Source organism: Chenopodium album, chromosome 7 (assembly GCF_948465745.1).
Source record: "Chenopodium album chromosome 7, dcCheAlbu1.1, whole genome shotgun sequence".
Taxonomy (NCBI): domain Eukaryota; kingdom Viridiplantae; phylum Streptophyta; class Magnoliopsida; order Caryophyllales; family Amaranthaceae; genus Chenopodium; species Chenopodium album.
In genome coordinates this window covers 69,683,228-69,707,501 of record NC_137840.1, presented here as the reverse complement: position 1 = coordinate 69,707,501, position 24,274 = coordinate 69,683,228, and the positions used below count along the sequence as shown (strand labels likewise).

At 35.9% G+C, this 24,274-nt stretch overlaps 3 protein-coding genes across 3 annotated transcripts; 2 read left to right on the top strand and 1 right to left on the bottom strand.

Annotated features, from left to right (window-relative positions):
- Positions 1-768: 768 nt before the first annotated feature.
- On the top strand, positions 769-7,628 carry LOC145638257 (uncharacterized). The gene is made up of 6 exons (XM_081689222.1): positions 769-1,147; positions 1,244-1,436; positions 2,460-2,546; positions 4,422-4,700; positions 5,171-5,318; positions 6,387-7,628. Exons 1-6 carry the CDS (start codon positions 1,074-1,076, stop codon positions 7,358-7,360), a joined length of 1,755 nt encoding a protein of 584 aa, XP_081545348.1. The 5' UTR covers positions 769-1,073; the 3' UTR covers positions 7,361-7,628.
- A 64-nt stretch (positions 7,629-7,692) lies between these two features.
- On the bottom strand, positions 7,693-11,637 carry LOC145640595 (protein NETWORKED 2A-like). The gene is made up of 2 exons (XM_081691848.1): positions 11,269-11,637; positions 7,693-10,415 (listed from the first exon to the last, which is right to left on the bottom strand). Exons 1-2 carry the CDS (start codon positions 11,360-11,362, stop codon positions 7,693-7,695), a joined length of 2,817 nt encoding a protein of 938 aa, XP_081547974.1. The 5' UTR covers positions 11,363-11,637.
- An 8,925-nt stretch (positions 11,638-20,562) lies between these two features.
- Positions 20,563-24,274, top strand: LOC145640594 (putative disease resistance protein RGA4). The gene is made up of 3 exons (XM_081691847.1): positions 20,563-21,232; positions 21,719-24,174; positions 24,266-24,274. The coding sequence occupies exons 1-3, from the start codon at positions 20,563-20,565 to the stop codon at positions 24,272-24,274; spliced, it is 3,135 nt and encodes a 1,044-aa protein (XP_081547973.1).

Here is a 24,274-nt window from a genome sequence, read left to right as displayed (position 1 = left end):
TAGCTGATATGATCTTTTTTTAAATTTTTTTGATTTGTTCCTTTGTTGGCTGTTATAAAACATCAGTTGGCTAATATATTTCTTTAGTTGGTGGTATGTATATTTTAATTGTACGGCTTATATATTTCATTTTGTTGGCAGATGTGTTTATTTTGTTGGCTAACATGTGCTTTTGTTTGCTGATTTCATCATTTTGTTGGCTGATATGCTTTATTTGTTTGCTGATATATTCCTTCTGTTGTCCGATATATATGTATCTTTTGTTACCTGATATGTTACATTTGTTGACTGATATATTTCTTGCGTTGACTTATACGTTTTTATTAATGTCTGATATGTCCCTAATGTTTACTAATACTCCCTCCATCTCATAATGAAACGTAAAACTTTTTTTTTCACTATTCTCCACTAATTTCCACCAACCACAAGCAGAGCAACCCTTGAATTTCCACCCACTAAAAACCGCATCCCCACAACAACAGCTTGCTACTAAGCTAGCATCGGTCTTCGCAGTGGTTCTAAACTTTTATTTTCTTGCGATTTTTTAGATTTTTGTTGGCGTTTGAATTGATTGATTGTAAGTTACTTATACATTATTGCTATGTATAATATTTCCTATAAATTATTGATGAACAAAAATAAAAAGTTCATAAAAATATGATTTTTTTTTTTTTGTCTAGCGAAGTTCATGAAATTATATAAATGAGTACTCCACATTTAATTGGTTCAATCACTTAAACAAGTTCATGAAATTCATATTTTTAACTCCACATTTAATAAACAAGCTTAAGTGCTTAAACGCAATTTGTTTATTCACTAATCTTTGTCCACGCTCTTCAATGCTCTGTCATTGTCACTCAGATACTTTCTCTCTCCTCCCACCTCCTCACCTCCCCCTTTCTCCTTCCATTGCTGAAATTTCACAACAATTCATTCAAAATTCCATCGCCATTACTGTACCTTAAACCCTAGCTTAGGGTTTTAGCTTCAATTTGGGGAAAATTTCAAAATAATTTCATCATCTTCACCAAATCATGTTGTAGTAAGCTTCGAATTTTGATTAATCGGAAGCCATGGTTGATGCTACAGAGATTAAGCTCAAGAAAGTTGCCGTCACTGAAGAAGATGTCTGCACTCTCTTACAGAGGTATATTTTCTCTTTCTCTCTCCTCTAATTCTTCATAATTGTATGATTTTTGTTGAATTTGATGAAATTCTGATGATGATTTTGGTGAAAAATTAGGTATTCAGCGACGACAGTTTTGTCGCTACTTAGAGAAGTTGCGCAATTTCCAGAGGTGAAAATTGATTGGCAGGCGTTAGTGGAGAAGACGAAAACTGGAATCAAAACTGCAAGGGAGTATCAGATGTTATGGCGTCATTTGGCTTATCGCAAACCCTTGATTGAGAATATTGATTCTGAGGATCAACCTTCGGTTAGTTTTTGATTTGTATATTGATTTTGGATCATGATTTTGTTTTTGGTAAATGTGCACTTTGAATGGCACTGAGATCTTGAGATGAATTGAATAAAATCATGATTGCGTTTTTGCCGAGTTTGGAGCAATAGTAATAACTAATTAGGACATGAAACTTGCCTGTAATTGATTTGAGTTTTGATGGATAGAAACTCTTGTGAGAGTTTATTTTGGGTTTCTTAAAATTAGAAACTCAGTTCTCTCTTTTTGAAATTATGAAATGATACTTTATAGGAAAAATGACTCATTAATTGTTTCAGTAATTCATTTGTTTTGCTTTTCCGTGTATCTTACTTGAAAGGAAATTGGGTTATTGCTTGGTTTTTTGTAAACTTCGTCGTGCAAAAATGCAAAATTTGAGCCTGTGACCTGTGTTGAAGTGAAAAGGAAATTACTTGGATTGATTTGGTTTATTTTTTTGCCAATCTATACAAGGTTTTGTTTGTATTTGTAGAATCGTGTGTTTAGACTATTTGAAATTTTTTGTTTTTCTTGCTGACATGATTAATTATAGATGATGTAGTGTTGTTTAACTTGGATATATTATTGGCTAAGAAAGATATGTAGTGGAAAGACAGGAATTAAGTATCAACCATTTGCGAAAGGAGGGTTAGGGACAAAAACATACATTCTCTACCTCCCAAGGGTTGTTAGCTCTCTTAGAGGGTAGCTGGGAGTACTATTTACAACACCCTCAAAGTAAATTAGCCTTAATAACTGAATGGAAAAATAGATTGGTGAATTCTTTGTATTAGCCACTCCTCCAATATATGTCAAACATTGAAACATAATAAGAATAAATTAAGGAATAAGAAAGTGTAATGTCTGGGTGCCTAATTTGTATGGGCAGCAAGTGTTAATAATAAATGATGTAACATTGCATGACATGCCCTATGTAGCATCATAAGCATTCTATTTTTTCATGTTTTCTTGGTTTCAGATGAACATTTTATAGCTTAATGTAGATGCCAATGCATACAGGATGATGATAGTGACCTGGAATATGAATTAGAAGCACATCCCCCAGTTAGCAATGAAGCTGCCACGGAGGCTTTGAACTGTGTAAAGGTTAGATTCAACATAAATTATATTTTAAGAGAGTAATGTCAGAGTTGATTTTATTTTAGTCTTTTTTAGCTATTTATATGCTGGTAATGGGTTCTTTTTTTAAATCTTTGCCTGAGTGGAAGTTCGCTTGCCATATTAACCTTCTGTTTCTGCTTTCTAGATGTCTGCTTAGCTGTCTGAATTTAGATCTCCTATTCTCCTCTCTAGTTTATTAAAACAGATGATGCAAACTTTATTCTATGTAGTTAAGTTTGGAGATTGGCCATGTGTTAATGAATGATTCGAATATAATATGGAGATTGGCTAATGCTCTTAGGATACATCGTTGTTTGAAGATAGGATATAAAAATTCTTGAAGCCAAGCAAGCTTTGCTTATCAACCAGGGCTTGGCTCACTAGGTAAGGTTCTTACCTCATACCCTTGGGGTTTGGGTTCATATCTTGCCAAGCAAGAGTGGTTGTGGCCTTGTGGGTAGGGATTCCCTTACCCTCCTTTAGTCCCTTCTACTCTCAAGTGCCCAAACCACAAATACTGGACTAAAATAAAAACTGCGAGAAGGTCAGGTAAGCAAGCTTTGCGCTTGCCTCGTAAAGATCCACTCATTCTTTACTCTGCATGCACCACTACAGTGCCATTTGAATTGGCTTTTGCCATTTAGGAGTTCTAGCTTTTGAATTCTTAATCTTCTCTCTCCAAGCTACAATACCACCTTTAGCCTTACAGGATTTTAAAACCAAACATCCTGAACGATAATATCCTATTTTGCTTCCCTCTTATTGCTTTAAAGAATAGAGCCATGGTCATTGGAGCCGCAATAATGGCGTTTGTGTTGTTATGTTTTGCTACTGCACCCAACTGATTCTTGTTAATATTCAATTTTGTTAAACATATTCCAAAAAGTTGGACATTAGCAATCTTAACCTTGTTATTCCTGGCTGAAACTGAATTATCTTATTTTTAGAAAGCAAAGGCCCTCCTGCATCAGCATTCAATGTTTCCTGGATCTAAATCTAATACAAATGAATGTAATTTGATCACTTGAATCTGCTTCATGAAGTTACGGAGCGGAAACAGCATGAGTAAGATTCAAAGAAAAGGCCAAACTATGTAACTTGGTTGCAGGGATTCAATCTCCATGTTCATGGCATGCTTTATGATAACAACTTACTAACTGTATTATATATGGAGTAGGGACGCTCAACCTCACCCTTCCTATACAAAGTTTGCTCTTCATGCTCCAATTCGTTGGGCAATCTCAACTTTCTAGAATATTTAGAATTCACTCATCATCAAACTTGTTGTCTCCTTGTCATTATGGGATCCAACAAAGGCGGAGTATAGGACTTGCATTCCATACTTAAAATCAAAACAACACATTCTGGATTCAGGAATCAGGAATATGGACCACACAGTGATCCTCATTCCTCAAGCCATAACTGCTTAATTGAACTGGAGCTTGTCAAGCAACCTGATCTTTTAAAATAGTGTATTGCACCTGAAAGAGATTGCTCAAATATGGGGCTAATCAGAAAGCTGACTCACCTGGCACTGTGGCTGTAGTGACTTGTCTCCAAGAGCCAGAGGATAGTTGATTGTTCTGTGGCAGGAGCACGAGAAGTGAAAGACTTGGTGGTTGGTGCTTAACCAATTTCTTTTTAATCAGCTCTGACCAGGAGAATATTATTGGTGGATTGATGGACTATTGTAGTATGATGTTTCTGGTTTCATTGACTAGTTCATGGATTTGTTCTGGGTCACTAATTGCAACATCAATCTCTGTTGCAATATATTTGATGCTGCTTCTATATCTAAGTCTGATGCATAAATTATTACCATATTGCTTGTCTTATATGCTGATTAGTTTGCCTGCTTAGGTGCTTGCTTCTGGATCGGCTATCGAGTCTAGTATCCCCAACGGCTCAAGTGTGGAGGGTAGGGCACTTAATATTAATTCATCACATGAAGCTTCAGGAAACTTTGGCGAAGGGCTGGATGCAAATGGATTACCAATCAATCGGAAGCGAAGAAAACCATGGTCGGAGGAGGAAGATCTAGAACTGATTACTGCCGTTCAAAAATTTGGTGAGGGAAGTTGGGCGGCAATCTTAAAAGGAGAATTCAAGGGGAATAGAAACGCTACTCAGCTAGCTCAGGTCTTATTAATGTTACCCTGTTTTTATTTATGTATTTTACACTGCTTTGTTTCATGCTTTGCCAGTAGTAATGATGAATTTTAATTTTAGTTTTGTGTCAAGAAAATTTTATGTTTGTTCTTAAATGTTTAGCCCTTATCTTGGGAAGATTTCTGTCTCAAAGGAATATCAGTCATCAAGTGTGGTTTTGCACATAGGCAGACTTAAAGGTGTAGAGCAAAAATATTAGGATGAGGCAAAGCGCAGAATATTTAAAACTTGACATTCATGGTGGGATGGTGAACTTATACCTTGGCTGTACTTTTTTGTTTTATTTATTTATTTTATTTATTTATTTTTTTATTTTTTTCATTGCTAAGTTTGCTAGATTTGTTTACATTAGGTTGGTTAGTTCAAACAAGCTTTTAAATTGTTGTCTATGCAAATGTCTTTTTGAAATGCTGTATATCAGAGTTGCCTTGTGTGTGCAGAGGTGGAATATTATAAGGAAGAAACAGGGCAGCTTAAATATTGGAGGGGCCAAAATAGCTAGCCCACAACCTACGGAGGCTCAGCTGGCTACCCGTCGTGCTCTTGATATGGCTTTCAAGGACAAGCTATCAACTGGTTGTAGCACTGGTATGATCTTTATTGTTTTTGTGCATTTTATTTTGCTCAAGTAATATGGAACTTCCAGTTTTGTGTTGTTATATTATCTACTACTGTTTTTTATGAGAACTTCTTATGTAGCTATTTCAGTATCACTAATTTCCTACTTTGTGTTCATACGTATTAATACCATAATCATGTAAGACTTTGAACAATCTGACAATGTTTTTGAAGTCCCTTATAAGTTATCATGTTAATTTAGGAAGCGGGTTTTCCTTCGCATTTTTGTTGTTGTTTGAGTCTCATTTCCTTTATCAACAACTTTTGAAGCCTTTTCAAAGTGTTTCATATGCTTTTCATCAGGGGGTACGATTAAGCATTTCATCAAATTTAGTGGGATATGATTGATAGCGCAGGCTCCCCATTTGTTCTAGCTTTGGAAAATCATGCTTGATCTATTGTTTCGTCATTCTCTGTCCAAGGGCCTTATTGATAATAGGTTAGGTGAACTTGTCTTATTCATCTTGGTTTTGGCTGTGTTTTTCTAATGAATAATTTACTCTTTCCCCAAGGTCCAACAAGCGAAACACAGTGGGATGTATATTGAATATCTTCGTGTGTGTTAATATAATCCTCTCTAGATTTTTTTTTATTAGTTAATAATTATTTTTAATCTATTTTTGTAGGGGTAAGGTCTTATATTTCATGGAGGTCTCATCGATCAGTATATAATTTGTGCTGAAAAATGAAACTATTAATGCCTGCAGAGTTGCAGGACATCCTTTAAGCTTTAAACAAGATGATTTTCAAAGCCTTAAAGATACTCTTTCTTTGTGTATCCACCCCACCTCCCCTCTTCCTCTTTTCTCCCTGTCCCCCCGTCCTCTCCCTCTATTATTTTATTTTAATTTTTTTTGACAGGCTCTCCCTCTATGATTTTAAAGCCTTAAAGATGCTCTTTCTCTTGTGTTCCTCCCCCCCCTCCCCCCCTTTTTTTTTCCCCGCCCTCTCCTTCTCTTCCTGTCATAGCCTTCCTTTTGTTTATTTTATTATATTATCCGACTGGTGATAACTTGCTCACTTTGTATCATTTTGTAGTTGGCAATGAACCTGCCGTAACTACTTCACCTAAAATAAGTGGCTCAAAAACGGACTTAACTATTACCGGAGCTTCTGTTCCATCATCTCAGCCACAGTCCTCTCCGGTCACCTGCGTAACATCATCTGTGCCAAAGGCTCAGCCTCAGAAAAAGGTAGCTCAACCAAGTGTCAGTACTGATTCCATTCAAGCTACTGCAGTAGCTGCAGGGGCCCGAATTGTCAGTCCCTCAGCTGCTGCATCTATGTTCAAGGCTGTACAGTCAAAAAAAGCAATGCATATAAGAGGAGGTGATTCTTTAATCAAGACTTCTGCTGTGGGGTGTTCAAGCCCTCTGCCTCCCAATGTACATTTTATACGCACTGGGTTATCTTCAACACCAACTTTCACGGCTTCTGCTGGAACTGCATCCTGTGTTGCAGGGCAACAAGCCAAGGGTAATGGTGCAATAAAGCCCCCTGTTCCTCCAGCTGCAGTATCTCAGCTTCCGAAGGCAAGAACCCCATCTGCTGTAGGACTGGAGCGAACTACTGCTACCCAACAGATGGAAAATAGAACTTCAACTGCAGTAGATGTTCAAGGCTCAGATACTAAATTGACCAGAGTCCAAGAAGATAATGCTTCCCATCCCCAATGTTTGCCAGACTCATCACTTGATAAGTGCCGGGCAACATCTACTGTTGCAGATGTGGGTCTTAGTAAATGTATGGTCAATATTGGTAGTTCTCAATCTGCAAATGTAGCCAGGAATGAAGTTAAAGATGATGCTTGCAAGCAGATCTTTGAAGGTTCAGCCCTAAAAAGTGATAATGAGAAGCTCTCTGCTGTTCAGAATCTTCAAAGTGGTACCTCAGGTGTGGAAGGAACACCTGAAGTTCCACCAAGTAGGATCGTTGATGAGGGTGCTGAAAAGATGGAGGTTTCAAAAGAAGTATTGGTTAGTGTCAAAATATCTAACCAAACAAACTTATAGTACTGTGGTTAGGTCTATATATGTAAATGTCTGCCATTTTTCTCTGCTTATTGTTGTGTTAGTGTTTATAAATAGTGGTTCAAGTTCTGTTTGGCAACTGTTCTATACTTCTCTGTGAAACATTACATTGTAAGTACATTGGTGTATGATCATAAAGTCACTAATCATAATTTCTTGCTATAAGAAGGTTTGGGGGAGTATCTTAAGCTCGAATTACAGTATAAGAGACGATTTTTAAAGATTAATAAAATTCCTTTGTTGATATTTGTAAATGTTGAAGAAATTACACAGTATTCTATTGTGAATTATCTAGCAATGGACTATGTTGAACGTTAACATAATGATCGGTTTGTGACACAAGCAAACATTGATTGTGTTGGTGGTTTCTTATACTTTTTAAGCTTCATTCCGAACAGAAATGTGTGCAGTGGGATTCTTGGCTTGATCGGTGGATTTGTTACACAACCCTTTGAATCAGAGAGACGAAGCTCTTTGTCTAACTTCACCAGTGCTTTCCCAATCTCAAACTTGAGTGCTTTGACACGGTTAACACCGGCTTGTAGTTCCTCAGCAACCTTGCTGTTTTCATGCTTCATATTAAGAATCTCTCCTTGGAACTTGGCTGATTGATAATCACTTAACCCATTCTCTTCTTTGGAATTGGTTTTCCATAGTTTTGTAATCTCATTCTGAATGTTGTTCAATGAGGAGAATCTACTTCGTAGTTCCTCCTGAAATACTCCACTATGTTCTAACCATAAAGTAAGTTCAGTCTGTATTTCTCTCAAATGTTTGTATAGAGGTCTAGCATCTGATTTTGCTTGATGTTGGGCCTTATCGCATACTCCGTTTTCCTGAGTTTGCTTTAACTTTGCTATCTCTGCTTGCAGGTCTGTGATCGTGGTCTGGAACTTTTGAATCTGGTGAAATGCAGTGCTGAACCTTAACCAAAAATCAAGGTTTGCCTCTAGTAAATTATCAAGCTCTGAACGAAGCCTGCCTTCAGTTCTTGAAACTGACCTTGTCTTAGTAACAAGGTTTATGTTTACTTTCTTTACTAATTCATTACTAGGTGAAGCTATATTCTCATATTCATTTTCGTTATCTTCAACTGTTTCATTGATAACAACATCTTCTCCGTACAAATGATAGAAAAGTGGCTTTCTCTCTGGTTCAGTGCTATGGGAGGAAGGTCCCAAATGATGAAACTCCTTATTTTCACTCTGATCTTCCGGTTTCATGCCACCATGTTCTTCCAGCCATAAATCCGTATTTCCATCTCCGTTTCCTTTAAGAGCACTAAGCTTAATTCGTAGCATTTGAATTTCCTCATCCTTAGCTGCAACTGTATTTCTTAATTCCCTCACATGACTTGCCAATTCAAAAATATTGTCTCTGTGCTTTTTCTCCATTTCACTAAGCTTAATCTTTATGTCTTTGTAGTCCCTGAGGATTATACTGTATTCTTCTACCAAAATCCTCTCTCTTTCCTCCATATTGTTCATGTAGAGTTGCCTCCAATTAAGTCCATCTTCTTCGCCTATTTGTATTTCAGTTTCAATGGTACTTTCTGCGGTCCTTGATATGTCTTGCTTCTCTTCCTCTTCTTCCAACTCTTTCATCTCATTTTGTGGCTCGGTATCACTACTATAACTCTCCTTTTCAGAATTGTTTTCTCTGATCTCTTTTTGTTCTTCTTCTGCTTCTTGTTCAGATTTTCCTTCATTGGAGTACTCAGCCCCTTCATATGGCTTCACATCGTGCAATTTCTCCTGAAGATGATCAAGTTTGCAACTAGCCCCTGTAATTTCTGCATCAATGCTGCTATTTTTATCTGCGACTACTTTGTTATAGCTTTTAACTTTGATAAGCTCTTCTTCCAATTCTCTCAACCTATTTCTCATGACAGAATCTTCCTGCAGTCGCTGTTTTTGCTCTTCTAAGCTCTCAATATGCCCCAAAAGCCTATCTATCTCTTGTCTTAATCTCTTCACCAGGGCATTTTGGGAACAAACTGTAGCCTCCAAACTAACTACTTTATCTACTAGATTATCAATCTTCTCAGCCATCTCTGGCTCAGTGAAAGCTGTGCTAGAATCCAGTTTCAATTGCGCCCTTATATTCTCCCGTAGTGCATCCACATTATCTGTTCCATCCTCTATCTCAATACTAACAATTGTTTCTTTCAAGCTTGATCCCATTATCGAACCTTCTTTGGAGCTCTCTTCATTCTGTCCACAGTATTTTTTTAGAGCCTCAATCCTGTCATGAGCTTCTTTGATTCTGTTGTACTCATCCTTCACCTCGTATATTGACTTTTCTTGTTCCTCTTGCAACTTGGCTAAGGCCTTGGCGCATGACCTTAGGGCAGATCCCTCCATCAGATTACGTGCCTCATAATCTTCAATGACTGCGCCAAACCCAAACTCATCTTGCAAATTGCCAATCTTGGTTTGTGAATCAGTGATCTTACTCTCAAGCTCTAAGAACTTTGCCAGTGCATTCTCGTACGAGCTCTTCATAAATTCCTTCTCTGTTTGCATGATCAAAATCTCTTTTTCATAGGTGTCGATTTCTTTGAATGCTTCTTCCTTGCTTAGCCCTGAATTGGCAGTCAATACAGTGCCTGAAGTAGTGAGATTTTTTCTGAGCTGCTCTCTCCTTGTGGCCAACATAGCTTGTGCTTTGGCATTAGCCATCCTAGGAGTGGGAAGTTTTGGAGGTTTTGGCAAATTTTTAGGGGATGAGTTTCTCATTGATAAGCTATCAGGGGAAGGAGAAGTAGAAGTAGAGCCTGCTAAACTGTCTTCATCGTCGCTTTCCATAGATAGTTGGACTTGTTCCGGGAAAGCAGTGGCAATGGTTCTGTTAGCAGATTGTAGATCCTTTGATAAGTGATCAAACCTCTCTGCTAAAGCTCTATATGCTCTATATGACTCTTCTACAGAACCTACAAGCTCTGGCCTCTTTTTGTAGTACATTTCGGCCCTTTTCGCGAATGAGTCTCCCTCTTGATCTATGATCTTCAACATGAACTGTACCTTCTCCTCCATATCTGAAACAACAACAAAGTTGTCACTTGTCAGTAAATTTTCCTCCCTATTCTATATTTGTAACTTTTTTAATGTGCATTTCGATGTGTACAAGTAAAAACTAAATCATGTTCATAACCAAAAAGAAAAATAAAGAACAAACAATATTTGCTTGATTTTTTTAAGTCCCACAATACCTTGAAAATTTTATGCTATGTAAGTGGACTGGAGGAATGCATAAATAAAAAACCTAGGTCGCTTGGTTGTGTTGAATTATGGAATTGGTTGAATTGATACCTAGGTTGTGTCGAATTATGGAATAGGATGAAATGGATGCACATTGAAAGACTTGACAACATATATTCCGTGCAATGAGAATTAAAATTCCGAAAAATCTATTTATTTTACCATTATTACCCTATAAACAATACTGTATTATCTTATTAACCCGCTTTAATTCTCAATCAATTCAAAATAACTTCTTGATAAGCAAAAGAAACAATATTAAATTATAAATTAGGCAATCCTTGATGATAATAAATTATACGGAGTATTAATCAACTAGTTGTTAGAAAGGCAAAAATTATTGATGATTAAGATTAACCATAAACAATTTCAAACTACGTCTTAGAATAATAGGCCACGTCAACTTTTATGGTAAAACTTTATTAGCAATAACATTAAATCCCATAAATATACGGAGCATTAACTACGGAAAAAATGAAAAATTTATTAATGTCATTTTCGCATTATAATACAATAAAATCATTTTCGCATTATAATACAATAAAATTTTGACAATTTTATGATCAAAGTTGACCCGAAATCAAATATGGCCATTTGAAAGAGGAAAAAAATAAAGCGAAAGAAACTAGCCTTGAAGGTTTTGCTCTAGCCATTTTGACTGTTTGGTTCGAATATGGCTAGCCCACCACCATGAATATGCACTTGTTGCTGCCCTATGCAGCATCTTTTCCTTCCTTTGTTGCTTCTCTCTGTTTAATCTTTTGTTTCCCCTCTTAGATATCTTGATATTTTAATGAATCAATGACAATTATGTTCAAAGAATAATTTTTTGAATTTCTATGTCAAAATAACAAAAAAAAAAAAAAAAAAAAAAAGAAATTTTCAACGTATCAAAGAAAATGCATACAATTTTGGTGCTTGTGGAATTTACCATAAACTTGGAAGGGAGGACATATCGCCTTATTTTTAGGGAGTGCCATAAGATAACAGTGAGCTTATTTAATTGTTTTTTTATTATTAATCTTTGTAACTATTTGGATAAATTTGACACTTTGACTTGTTATAAAATATGCTGTAAAATTGACAGATTATCTTCTATAAAAGGATAACTCTATCTATGTTCTAATTGATTTTATTATCTAGTTTATCTACAAATAAGATGTCTCATTTGGGATTTTGTACTAGTCCAAAACGAACTGGCTGCAACAAGGTTGACCAAAACATTTTTAAAGCATTTGTAACATTAATGATACTATTTTTTTTTTTTATTTTTTTTTTTTGGTGGACAAGTGGGGAAAATCCCCAAGATTAAAACAAAGATTGAAACAAAAAGCAGTAAAAGTAAGCTAAAATAAAAAACAAAAGGCTAAATACTCCAACTCATAGACCATCAAGCCAATCTCTCCAGCTAGAAATTGCTTCCCTCTTTCGGCACCATCCGCGACCATGCCACCCCACTGAGATCCTCCAATAAAACTACACGAAGATCCGAAGGGATCGCCTCAAACATAACAACCTTCTCTACCGATTCCACCCCATAGTTTGCAAGCCAATCCGCAGCGCGGTTTGCTTCTCTATAGCAGTGGCTAATCGTCACTTCCCAATCCCTTCAAAAAATGAGTGTCTTACATTTCCGGAGTATATGAATATATGGTGAGTTGTCTAGAAGTTCTTCCGCCAACAATCTTACTACCACCTCGGAGTCTACTGAGATTTGTATCTTCCTGTGCCCTGCTTCCCAAGCCACGATCAGACCTCTCAGCACGCCTTGCAACTCTGCTTTGGTACATGTACACACTCCGCAGTTTATTGCAAAAGCTTCAAAAACCTCTCCATTGCATCCCCTAATGATTCCCCCAGCTCCGGCTCTTCCCGGATTACCCTTCGAATCCCCATCCGTATTTAATCTTACCCATCCTACCTTTGGAACTTGCCACCTTATGAAAACCTGTACCCGAGTTCCAGTACCAGTGCCTCTTTGAGTATGCTTCCTCTCCACTGCTTGCTTTATCAGCCCCACTCTTGCAAAAATAAAGCTAACTTGGTCGATTGGAATTTCCGGATTATCCCTAAAGCATCTCTCATTTCTCCACCGCCATAGCCACCAACAAGCCACTCCAAATACCCTTGACTTTTCATTCCCACGAACATCTTTCCCTTCTCTAATGTTCCACAAAATCCATGATTCTAAACCAAGTCCTTGTCTCTCCGCATCATCCCGAACGCCTAGTTTATTCCATACTGTTTTAGCAGCAGGGCAATTTCGGATGATATGCTCAGAATTCTCCTCTGCCTCTCCGCACACATAGCAGCGAGGGTCATCTGTTAGATTTCTCACAAAGCGATTTGCGTTTGTCATTAACCGATCTTGAATTGCAAGCCACATGAAGAAACAAATTCGCTGAGGGACTGGCATTCTCCAAATATCTTTCCATTTTTCTGAGTCAGCATTATTGATCTCTTCACCATTTCGGATGATGTCCAATGCCGACTTCAGCGTGAAACCCCCTGAGGCACTTCCATTCCAATAAATTTCATCCGCTGCCTCTTCATCTTCTACTAGATCATGGGAAGCAATCTCTCCCAATATTTCTCGAGGAAGGAAATCGACAAACAACTCGAATTTCCATCCCGTGTGTTGATCCCACATCTCTTTAACTGTCGAGTCTTGGATGCTTATAGGTGGTTCAGGATGTGCACTTTCCAATAATGAAGCCTTGGTTGCCCACCTGTGATGCCAGAAAAAGGTTCTTCCCCCATTTCCCACTGCCATATTCACTCCTTTTCGAACAATGTCCACACTACTCATGATCCCTCTCCAAGTATTCGATGCAACTGACTTGTCCTTGAACATATCCAAATCACAACATTAATGATATTTTGAGAATGAGGTGTAACACCCCAATAATTCTCTCTTTAAACCTGTGAGGACCCTGAACAATATTCAAGAGAATTACTGGCGTGCTACCGCCACGTGTTCAAACGTTAAAGCTTTATTAGAAAATAGCAGCAGAAAAACTAAATCAGCTATAAATAAGTTTCAAAACCAACGAATGAAACCAAATTAAGTCATACAACTTGGAACCATTAAGGCCCTTATTCAAAACCCAATAAAAGTAGTAAGTGATTAAATTCAGTGTTCAAATAATTTCAAACCCAAAAGAAATAGTGTCGAATAAAATCGAATTAAAATAAATTCAAACTTGCAAAAGAAATAAAATGCAAACAACCAACTCTCTACTCAAGATCCCACAACCCTGATGAATGCTGCATGTGTAAGAACCTGTGGTAATTCTGCTCCCCAATATTACAAGTGTAAAAATTGGATCGTCACAGGGTCATTGAAAGGCGAAGGCCATGACCAAAGAAAGACATACACAAAAGCACGCAATCAGCAAAGCTGAGTACATACAAGCTGCAAAATAAATTAAGAAATCCATAACATGCTACTAATAATCAATCATCATGCACCATTAAATTATAGACTCAACACACGACTCAACTATTTATATTACTAAGACTCCATTAATTAATAATAGGTAAATAATTATTTTTATTCATTGGATTACGCAATAGACAAGGTTGTCCAACCCATGCTCCATTTGGAACATCAATAAAAGAAAAACCCCATGCCTCCTTTCGGAAACATCAATAAACATCCAACGACCACGGGCGCGACTCCGTGACCGTAGTTAGTATGAGATCTCACCTAACTCCTAGTTTTGAAAAATATTTGAAATAAGAGACTCGTAGATCAGACGGCCTCGAGAAAAGTACACGGCTAATACCCCATGTACCCCAACCCCTGATTGTCATTACTCCAGAAGTGCACCAATCCAGAGTTTTATTGCTCATCCATCTTGCACTTTACGTGATTTACAGGTTTAGACTCGGTGATGACTCATATGCATAACAATACAATCAATCCAATATCAATTCAATCAAGTAAAACAACTTTTCAATTTCAATTCTTGATTTATTAGTGGCAAGCAACATTTATTATTTATTCCTTTACTACCTCGGTGTATAAACACCTTGAGTGCATAAGGCACCCCAAAACCTTAACCTCGTCTTAGAAGACTTAAATTCTTCCCTTACTCATCCTGCTTGCATAATCATGAATGAGTAATAAATTAATCATTACACCAATCATATACCTTTGCCTCTAAGCGCACCTTGCATAATTAGAGCACAAATAATACTTGCAATATAAAATAGTGCACGTCATACGAAATTCACAATGTATAACCAAACAATTTAACTCGGTCATCCCTATACATGATACTAAGTTCTCTCGTCCTTAAACATGCACCTAAAAGAAAGGTTTCGTAACTTGTACGTACCTTGAGCAAACAAATTGGTATGCCACTTTATTAACTAGAAATCACCTTCAATAAACTCCTCTCCTAAGCCAAATAATAACATCTCAATCAATACCCAATCAATCAAATTTACAGCAATACTAACTTACTTTAAAACCTTCAAAATTCAAATCAAACAACACTCTAAAACCTTCTTCCCTTTAGTTTAAAATTAAAGGCTTATATATAGTTCTTTAAATTTTATTCATAAAAACCTTAAAATACACTCTTATACATGAAATTACAGCAAGTTTAAAGTCTAATAAAAATCTGAAAATTATTTTAAAACCCCTAATAATCTCCCTTTTTAATGGGTGATTAAACCCTCTTTATAAAACATCAAAAGTAGTACTTAGAAACTATTTCCAACACTTAAAAATTCAATAAAAAAACATATATTTATGCTTAATTAACTTTAAACATAATTAATTTTATTAATCAAACTCAAGGATAGTATTTTAAGTATAAAAAAACTTCGTTAAAATAAAAAACTGCCCGAAAATCATATTTAGAGGCTGAATTTGGCCACGAGAGGGTGGTGCTCACTACCAAAGGTAGTGAGTCTTTCTTAAAACGTTGTTTCCACATGGAAAACACTACTTTTTTTTGTCAAAATCGGATGAGTTCAGATGCTGATCGGGATTAAAATGGGATTAATATTAATGAACGGAAATCTTAAAATTAAAACACGAATTTAAGTGTTTAAAATAATCTGGAATTAATTTAAAATAATCAGTAGTTATAATCACCAAAATTTCAAAACATCATTACTATAAAAGCCCTAAATCAATTGTTCATAAAAACCCTAAAATCATGATTTTCACTAATTAAAAACCCTAGGTTATAAAATTTACAAAATCTGAGAATTATGACACTTATAAAATCTGAAATTATAAAGTTTAATCATCAAAATACAATTTGATACTAATTAAATTAGTTTCAAACAATAAAATCAAAACCCATAAATCAATAATTATAATTACACAAATTAATAAAACTAAGGAGAAAGAAAATAAGACTAACCTTTTTGTGTGGGAAATTTTTTTGGGGATTTATGGGGTATTTATAGGAGAGAATTGTAGGGTAAATAATAATATTGGGCCTCATAAAAATAATGGGTCGATTAAGTAAACAAATGGGTTAGACTTGTGTGATTGGACATAAATTGTAGAATAAAGGTGCATAAAATAATTTGTTCAAATAAATTTCGACCCAGATTAATAATTTGAAACTTTTGAAATTAAATTATGAAAAATAACAAATAAATATTATAAATAAAATAAATTTTCATTTATAAAATATTTAAAAATACGGGGGATTACATGAGGTATTGAGGCATAATTCAAGTGGTTAGTGTTTCTTTCCTTGTTACAAAAGATCTTGGAATATATTCTCATTACTGTCCATTTAGTGACTCCAAATATATACTACCTCTGTTTCTTTTTAGTTGACACATATTCCTTTTTAGGAAGGTTCTTTTTAGTTGGCACGTTTCCTTTTTGGGTAAATTTTTTACCTTGCATTTAAAAGCTACCCCACTTGCTTTTTCATTCTCTATCACTCTCTCTCCTCTCCTTAATATATGTGCCTAAATCAAACGCGTCAACTAAATAGAAACGGAGGAAGTATATAATACTACCTCCGTCCCCTTTTGATAGTCCCTTATGGACAAATTTTAGTCCCAAAATGTTCACCCCATTTGCTTTTTCTAACAACCATTAACATTAATTTTTTACTAAAATTCCCTCCAATTTGCAACAATACTTGTGCAAAGTTATATTTCCCACGTAAATTTTGTTTTCCCATGTACTTTTATTCACTACGTGAAAAAATGAAATTGGCACCGGTTCAAACCCGGCCTAAGGAACCGGTTTGAACCGGTGCCAATGTGGGGGGTGCCAAAAGTGGTTTAATAAGGCACCGGTTCAAACCGGTGCCAAAACTTGGCAATGGCATCGGTTAACCGGTGCCAAAAATGGTCAACAAAATTTTTTTTGTTGTTTTTGGCACCGGTTAACCGGTACCAAAAATGCCCAAATATATATATATATATATATATATATATATATATATATATATATATATATATATTGTTTTTTCCATCTAAAAATTAAATAGCCTAAAATAAATAACAACATCAAAACATAAAGCCAATATCAATCATCATCAAAATTTGCAATATATGATCAAAAAAATATTACAACATATAAAAATTTTGATTACAACTAGGGGTGTTCAAAAAACCCGACCCGATTGTCCCGACCCAATTTCTCGATGACCCGGTAAATACCCGATGGGAAATTTGGGGAAAAAACTATTTTTCCGGGATGGGTACCCGACCCGGGAAAATTGCTTGTTATCCGGGTCGGGACATGGGCCGCCCTATATGTTAGACGGGTACCCGCAGACTCGATAAGTTGTTTTTTTTTAAAAAAAAAAAAATATATATACAGCTTTGCTAGGGTTTTTTTCATTTCACAACAGCCACCTTCTTCTCTCTCCTTCATCTCCCCCTATCTCTCTCCTCCATCTTCTATGTCCATTTCTCTCTCTTCGTCCCTCTCCTCCGTCTCCGTCTTCGTCTCCTTCGTCGTCTCCCTTCATCTCTACCCTGTCCGGCTGTCCCTCTCCTTCATGTCTCTGTTTTTTTCGTTCCCATCTTTCTCTCTCCGTCACGCTCTCTTCATCCAGCAATCCGAAGCAACAACAACCCCAACAAAGGATCTTCGTCTAGCAACAACAAAGCAACAACAATTCTTAGCAAATCGAAGCAACATTGTGGTAGGTGCGGTGGTGTGCTTGCTTCGATAAGGTGGCTGACCATGACTTCTCATGCTCAGATCTACAAGATTACAAGTTTCCAATATATTAATGGAGTATACTTGTTAATTAGGGATGAATATGTTTACCCAATTTAATCTGGGTTTTAGTGTTTTACAATTCAATTAGTAGTAAATTAATTTTATTGTGTTTGAATTTGTATATTCAATTATTCATCAATAGATTTGATATTGTTGGGGTTAAATCAAAGTTTTTTTTTTTTTTTTTTTTTTCAACTTTTTATGATATGCTAATACAATTATTTGATTAATGAATTAAGGATAAAGATTATTATTGTATTTGATATGTTTTGCTACTAGATTATTTTAATTTCATGACTTTTTTTATCAAAAATAAAATAAAATAAAAAGAGATCTGGGTACCCAATGTCCCGACCCGAATAATTCGGGTACCCGGAACCCGGGTACCCGAAATATTCGGGTCGGGACATGGGACAAATTTTCAAGTACCCGGAGGAGGGTACCCGGGTTTTCGGGTTTTGAACACCCCTAATTACAGCATATAAATAATAAAAAAAAAATTACAATATAAATTTTTTTAAAAAATTACAATATAAATAAAAAAATAAAAAAAATCCCATTCATTCTTGTATCTTGCTTCTTCGATTTCAGATCTAGAATTCATACCTGCACCAATTAAAACAAAAAAAAAATTGATTAATATAATTAAACTTCGAAATCGATCAAAACAATAACCTAGAAAAAAAAAAACTTGAAATCGAAAAAAAACCTAGAAAAAAAAACTTGAACTCGAAAAAAAACCCAGGAAAAAAAAAACTTGAAATCGAAAAAAAACCCAGAAAAAAAAAAATTAAACCCAGAAAAAGAAAAAAAAATTTGAAATCGAAAAAAAAGACAGAAAAAAAAACTTGAACTCGAAAAAAAACCCAGAAAAAAAAAAACTTCAAATCGAAAAAAAACCCAGAAAAAAAAATTAAATGTAAAAACAAAAAGCTTGGTGAAATGGCAAATCAGTTTTTTATTTTGGAAAAGGGTATTTCAGTCATTTTATTATTTTCATATCATTAATTAATTTCTCCATTTAGGTTATTTTGTACTGCATTAAGTACTTGCGTTTTTAAATTGGCAACATTGCCCTCCATTGTCAAATTAACTTTTTCTTCAATCGTCCCACGTGGCTTTGTGAGTTCAGTTTGTCAACACAATAGTGGGATTGAGAGGATTTGGACTCCTTTTTAAAGAAAACAAAAAAACTTCTTCCTTTTCAACTTTTTTGACGAGAGCCTTTCCAAATTTAATCAACTGCAACTTGATTACATTTTTTTTTTTGGTAAATACCGAAGGCTTTAATATCAAGACACCAAGTGCATCTTCTGCTTCTTCAAAGGTTATCAATTTTTTAATTTTAGTTAGTAAGTAGTAAATTCCAATTCGATTTTAATGGTTGATTTTTGTATTGCATGTTAATTTTTAATTAATCAGTAGTCTATACTCAATTATATAATGCAAGCATTTCTGCTTTTGTCTTTCACCTCAATTGTATATTTATTTTTTATTTTTGTTATAGGAAAATGGGTCAGCAATGCAATTACCCCAAAAACAATTCTCCACAATCAAGATATTTTCCACCATTTTCATTTTTTTATGATGTGCTTATTCTTGGGCAGGTATTATATTTTTCTCCTTTAACAATTTTGTGCTGTTTTTTCAATTGTAATCTCGCATCTATTAATTTTAATTAATTTCTTGATTTGGAGCTGTTCAATTTTTTTTTTTTTTATAGTTGAATAAGGGCTTTGCTTTAACCAATTTCTATGAAACTCTGTACATCGTACGGAATACTTGTACATGTTTAGAACAAATTAATAGAGTGTGAGGGATAGTTAACTCAAATGCTTAGCGCATTCATCCTGATTCCACGAAGTTTAAGGAACGAACAAATTAGGCACTAGACATCATACGTCAAATTAGTAGTAACGGATAGCTTTTAGCTGTTGAGTAGTTGTTAAAAATTAAGAGTTGCATATAGATGTCAATTATTACCAATTGTTCTCATAGTAGTTTGAGCATTGGTACCCAAATGCTGTATATAACATTTAATCATTACCTAAACGGCTAAACACTTATTTCTTGGGCCTGTGTAGACCTTGTAGTGGAGCTTCAAAGATACATCCAAAAGTGGCAATTGAAAATTAAATCATTAGAAGTGATAAAACAAGAATTAAGTTTTTTGGTGCTTTGTTTATTCCAGTTGGAGTGGGAGGCATTTTGTCAAAAGCTACACACTAAAAGAGAAAGGCCGTAGTTAACGGAGTAATTTAGCCAATTGTGTCAGTAATTATATGGAATAAAGAATACTAATTATTGTTATACTAAACACTCCTCAATTTTATAAAATTTCTCTGAAACTCCCAGCTCTTTCTCTTTTTCCAACTTCACAATACAACAAAATAAGATGCTCGATGCAGTGATGATTAAATAAGTAACGATCATCAAAACAAGAGAAAAAAAATAAAATAAAAAAAATAAAAAAACCCTTTGAATACACTGTATATCCAGATGTATTTAAAAAATTCTCAAAAACTACAGAGTACTCATTTCCCGAACCCAAAAAAATAAAATAAAAGTTGCAGATACAATACTTCACACTCATCATAACTAAAGCTTCATTACTAGCATCTAGCCCTACTTCATTCCAACATACAAACAACCCTTATACTCTCTGGTCTCTCTCTCTATACAGCTGCTTGATCGACCGACCAATGGCGGAAGCAATAGCAACAGGATTAGCGGTAGATGCTGCAAAAGCCGCAACAAAGTTGGTGACAGCTCGGGTGTTGGATGAGATAACACTTGCTTGTGGTTTCCAAGATCAACTTGTAAAGCTCCATGACAAATTCTCCAACATTCAGGCATTATTGGAGGATTTGGGAAGTGCTAAGTTTGTTGAGAAGAGCAGATTTGTGAATCTCTGGCTCAAAAAGTTCACTGATCTTGCCTACTCTGCTGATGAACTCATGGATGACTATGAATATGAGTTACTCCGTAGGAAAATTGAGCTGAAGAACAACCATCCTTCATTCAAGAAAATGTGTGGCAACTTTTTTAGTGCTGCTACTAACCCTGCTGTCTTCCGCATTCGGATGAGTCATCGGGTTCGTGAGATCCTCTCCCAGTTTGATGAGCTGCACAAGGAAGCTAAGAAAAATGGTATACAGCTCGGGCAGCTAGCCAGAGAAGCAGTAGCATCGACTAATGTTGGCTACTATGTTGATGATGAAGCATTGCATCAAAATCGGAAACATGCTGGTGCGAGAGGTTCAGAGTTCGTTGGGAGGAAGTCTGATGAGGAGAAGTTGCTGCAAATGATTCTGAATCCTTCTGGCAAGGATGTTGATCGTCTTTCCACTGTTGCCATTGTTGGAATTGGAGGTATATTATTTTCCATTGTCATTTGTTCTTAGAGCATTTCATGATAGTGTTATCTACCTGACTTGATTTTGCTTACATTTATTCATTTATATTAATGAAATATTGTTATGTTATTGGGTGCTAAAGTAACATACAAGTATAAAATCACTCAGAACTTGATCAAATGGATATCGTCCCGGTCTCCCCAAGAAATTGCCCCCCCCCCCCCCCCCCCTCTTTTTTTTTAATCAAATTACACATACTTTTTTAAGGTTCAACATTTCCCTCTCAAATAAATTATTAGAATTTGAATTAAGTGCTATGCTTAACCAAACTTTGACATTGATTCATCATGATAATAATTCATGAGTCCCTTCACCTTTAACATTTTCAACATTTAGAATTTTGATTGATGTATCTCTCAGTTAGTTACTACTAAATTGCTTCATTCATAAATGGGTCTTACAAATTAATAATGGATAATAATCTTTTATCTTATGTAAACAGGACTTGGCAAGACAACTATAGCTCGGAGGCTCTATGAACATGATGGCCATTTTGACAAGAAAATTTGGATTTGTGTATCTGAGGATTTCAAAGTTGACAGACTTTTGAATGAGATGGTGGAACATCTAACATCATCCAAATGTGACTTGACAAACACAGGTGCAATTACAAATAAACTTGAAGAACATTTAAAGGGGAAGAAATTCTTTCTCGTGCTTGATGATGTTTGGGAAAACAATCAAGACTCATGGAATTTCTTCAAAAATTCATTGCTGAGTATTGATGATCTACGAGGATGTGTAATTTTGATTACCACCCGTAGCATTGATGTTGCAGAGAAAGCACGTGCCTTCTATCAACATAAATTGCCATATTTATCTGAAGATGAAGGATGGGCTTTGTTACAACAAATAGTTTTTAGTGAGACATGTCCATATGATTCTACTTTCAATGATGTTGGGAGAAGAATTGTTAACAAGTGTAAAGGTGTTCCTTTGGCCATAAAAGCAATCGGTGGCACATTGCAGTCAAAGAAGCACGTGTATGAATGGGAATTGATAGAGAATAGTGAACAATGGGATTTTCAACCAGGAGATATAAATGATATCCTTCCATCATTAATGTTGAGCTTCAACCATTTGAATCATGTGTACGTTAAGCAATGTTTTGCATATTGCGCAATCTTCCCTAAAGATTTCAATATGAACAAGCATCAATTCATTAATCTGTGGTTGGCACAAGGTTTTCTTCATGATAAATCTGCAACTAGCAGCTCCACTTTGACAATGGAATTGGTTGGTGAGACATATTTTAATATCTTGCTGAATCATTCCTTCTTAGAAAAGAAAGAAGGTTATTACGTTGATGGAATAAGGTACAAGATGCACGATTTAGTGCATGATCTTGCTGCCTACATTTTAGAGAATGAATTGTTGGTCTGGAAAGTTGGAAGCAAACGGGTAGATTTCTCCCATGTTCGACATTTGGTGTTTGATTTAGCAGAGAATGAATCACCACCTGAAACTTTTTCTCATTGGTTGACGACAAGAAAGCTAAGAACATTATGTTTTCGGGGTAGCGTGCCAAGCTGGAAAAACTTGTTTGGCAGTGCAAGATTTGTGCGAGTATTAATCATGGATGATCTTGGGCTAACAGAGGTTCCATTTTTTATTGGGCAGCTTGTTCATTTAAGGTATCTTGACCTATCTTATAATGATTTTGATATACTGCCGGCATGCATTTGCAAACTTTATGAGCTACAAACACTTAGAATATTTGGTTGCAGTAAACTGGAACCACTACCCAGGGAATTGCATAGGTTGGAAAACTTAAGACACATAGTGACGCAAGATACCCTGTTGGCATCAACAAGACTACGACAGTTAACTAACCTTCAGACTTTACCTCCCCTTGAGCTGCGTGATGGTGAAGGATGGACCATTGATGAACTAGGACCTTTAGATCAACTTAAGGGTGAGGTTATAATAAGAGGTCTTCAACATGTGAAAAACAAAGAAGAAGCAAGACAAGCTGGGCTTGGGAGGAAGGACAAGATTGTCAAATTACATTTGCAGTGGCGTGCAGATAGAGAAGCAGTCTCTCAAGTCAACAATGATGAGGATGTTTTGGATAGCCTTGAACCTCATTCTAACTTACAGTCATTATACGTGGATATGTTCATGGGTGTGAGGTTTCCTTGGTGGATAATGACAGCACATATGAATCTTGTAGAGGTGAGGCTATTACGTTGCCTGAGATGCCTAGAGCTTCCTTCGCTTGGGCAACTACCTTTATTGAGGATCTTGATGGTTGGTATGTTGGATGATTTGGAATGTATAGGGGAGACATTTTATCAAAGTGGACATAACAACTCTAGTGCCGGTATTGAGGCCATTGTGGTTGGGAGTGCAGAAAAAAAGGTATTATTTCCATCTTTACAAGAGCTTCGCATTATGACTTGTAAAAGGCTGACCATATGGATGCCAGCATCACCCTATATACAATCAGAAATTTTATTTCCTAAACTTGAAACTCTTGAGATACAAAGATGCCCGCAACTTGAAAAGGTACCTTGTTTACAGTTACAATCAGTGAAGGATTTGAAACTTGACAAAGTTGGTGACACACAATCCTTGAAAATGGAAAAAATGAAGGTCCTACCTCAAAAGCTGTCATATTTTTCAAAGTTGGAGAATTTGACTGTGAGGTATTGTGAAAACATGAAGTGTATACCCAATGGCCTGATGTCCCTTAAGAAATTGGCGGTACAGAAATGCCCATCACTGGCTTGTATTCCAGATGACCTCTCTTCTCTGAATACATTGGAAATTCGAGTATGCCCATTGCTAGCTTGTATTCCAGATGGCCTCTCGTCTCTGCGTGAATTGATTGTTATTGATTGTGAAGGGTTACAAAGTTTGCCAAAAAGTCTAGAGGAATGTTCATCTTTAGAGCTCGTGTGTATTTGTGAGTGTCCACTGATTAAGGGTCCCATCCCAGATTTGGGCAGATTGGAGGGACTTGTAAAATTGTATTTGATAAATTCAGGGGAGTTGA

Excerpts from the sequence above, each read along its gene's own strand:
- LOC145638257 (XM_081689222.1), top strand. The coding sequence starts at position 1,074 with ATGGTTGATGCTACAGAGATTAAGCTCAAGAAAGTTGCCGTCACTGAA. Across the intron at positions 1,148-1,243 it reads GTCTGCACTCTCTTACAGAG|GTATTCAGCGACGACAGTTT; the intron begins GTATATTTTCTC and ends GTGAAAAATTAG. Across the intron at positions 1,437-2,459 it reads ATTCTGAGGATCAACCTTCG|GATGATGATAGTGACCTGGA; the intron begins GTTAGTTTTTGA and ends CAATGCATACAG.
- LOC145640595 (XM_081691848.1), bottom strand. The coding sequence starts at position 11,362 with ATGCTGCATAGGGCAGCAACAAGTGCATATTCATGGTGGTGGGCTAGC. Across the intron at positions 10,416-11,268 it reads GCTAGAGCAAAACCTTCAAG|ATATGGAGGAGAAGGTACAG; the intron begins GCTAGTTTCTTT and ends TTGTTGTTTCAG.
- LOC145640594 (XM_081691847.1), top strand. The coding sequence starts at position 20,563 with ATGGCGGAAGCAATAGCAACAGGATTAGCGGTAGATGCTGCAAAAGCC. Across the intron at positions 21,233-21,718 it reads TGCCATTGTTGGAATTGGAG|GACTTGGCAAGACAACTATA; the intron begins GTATATTATTTT and ends TTATGTAAACAG.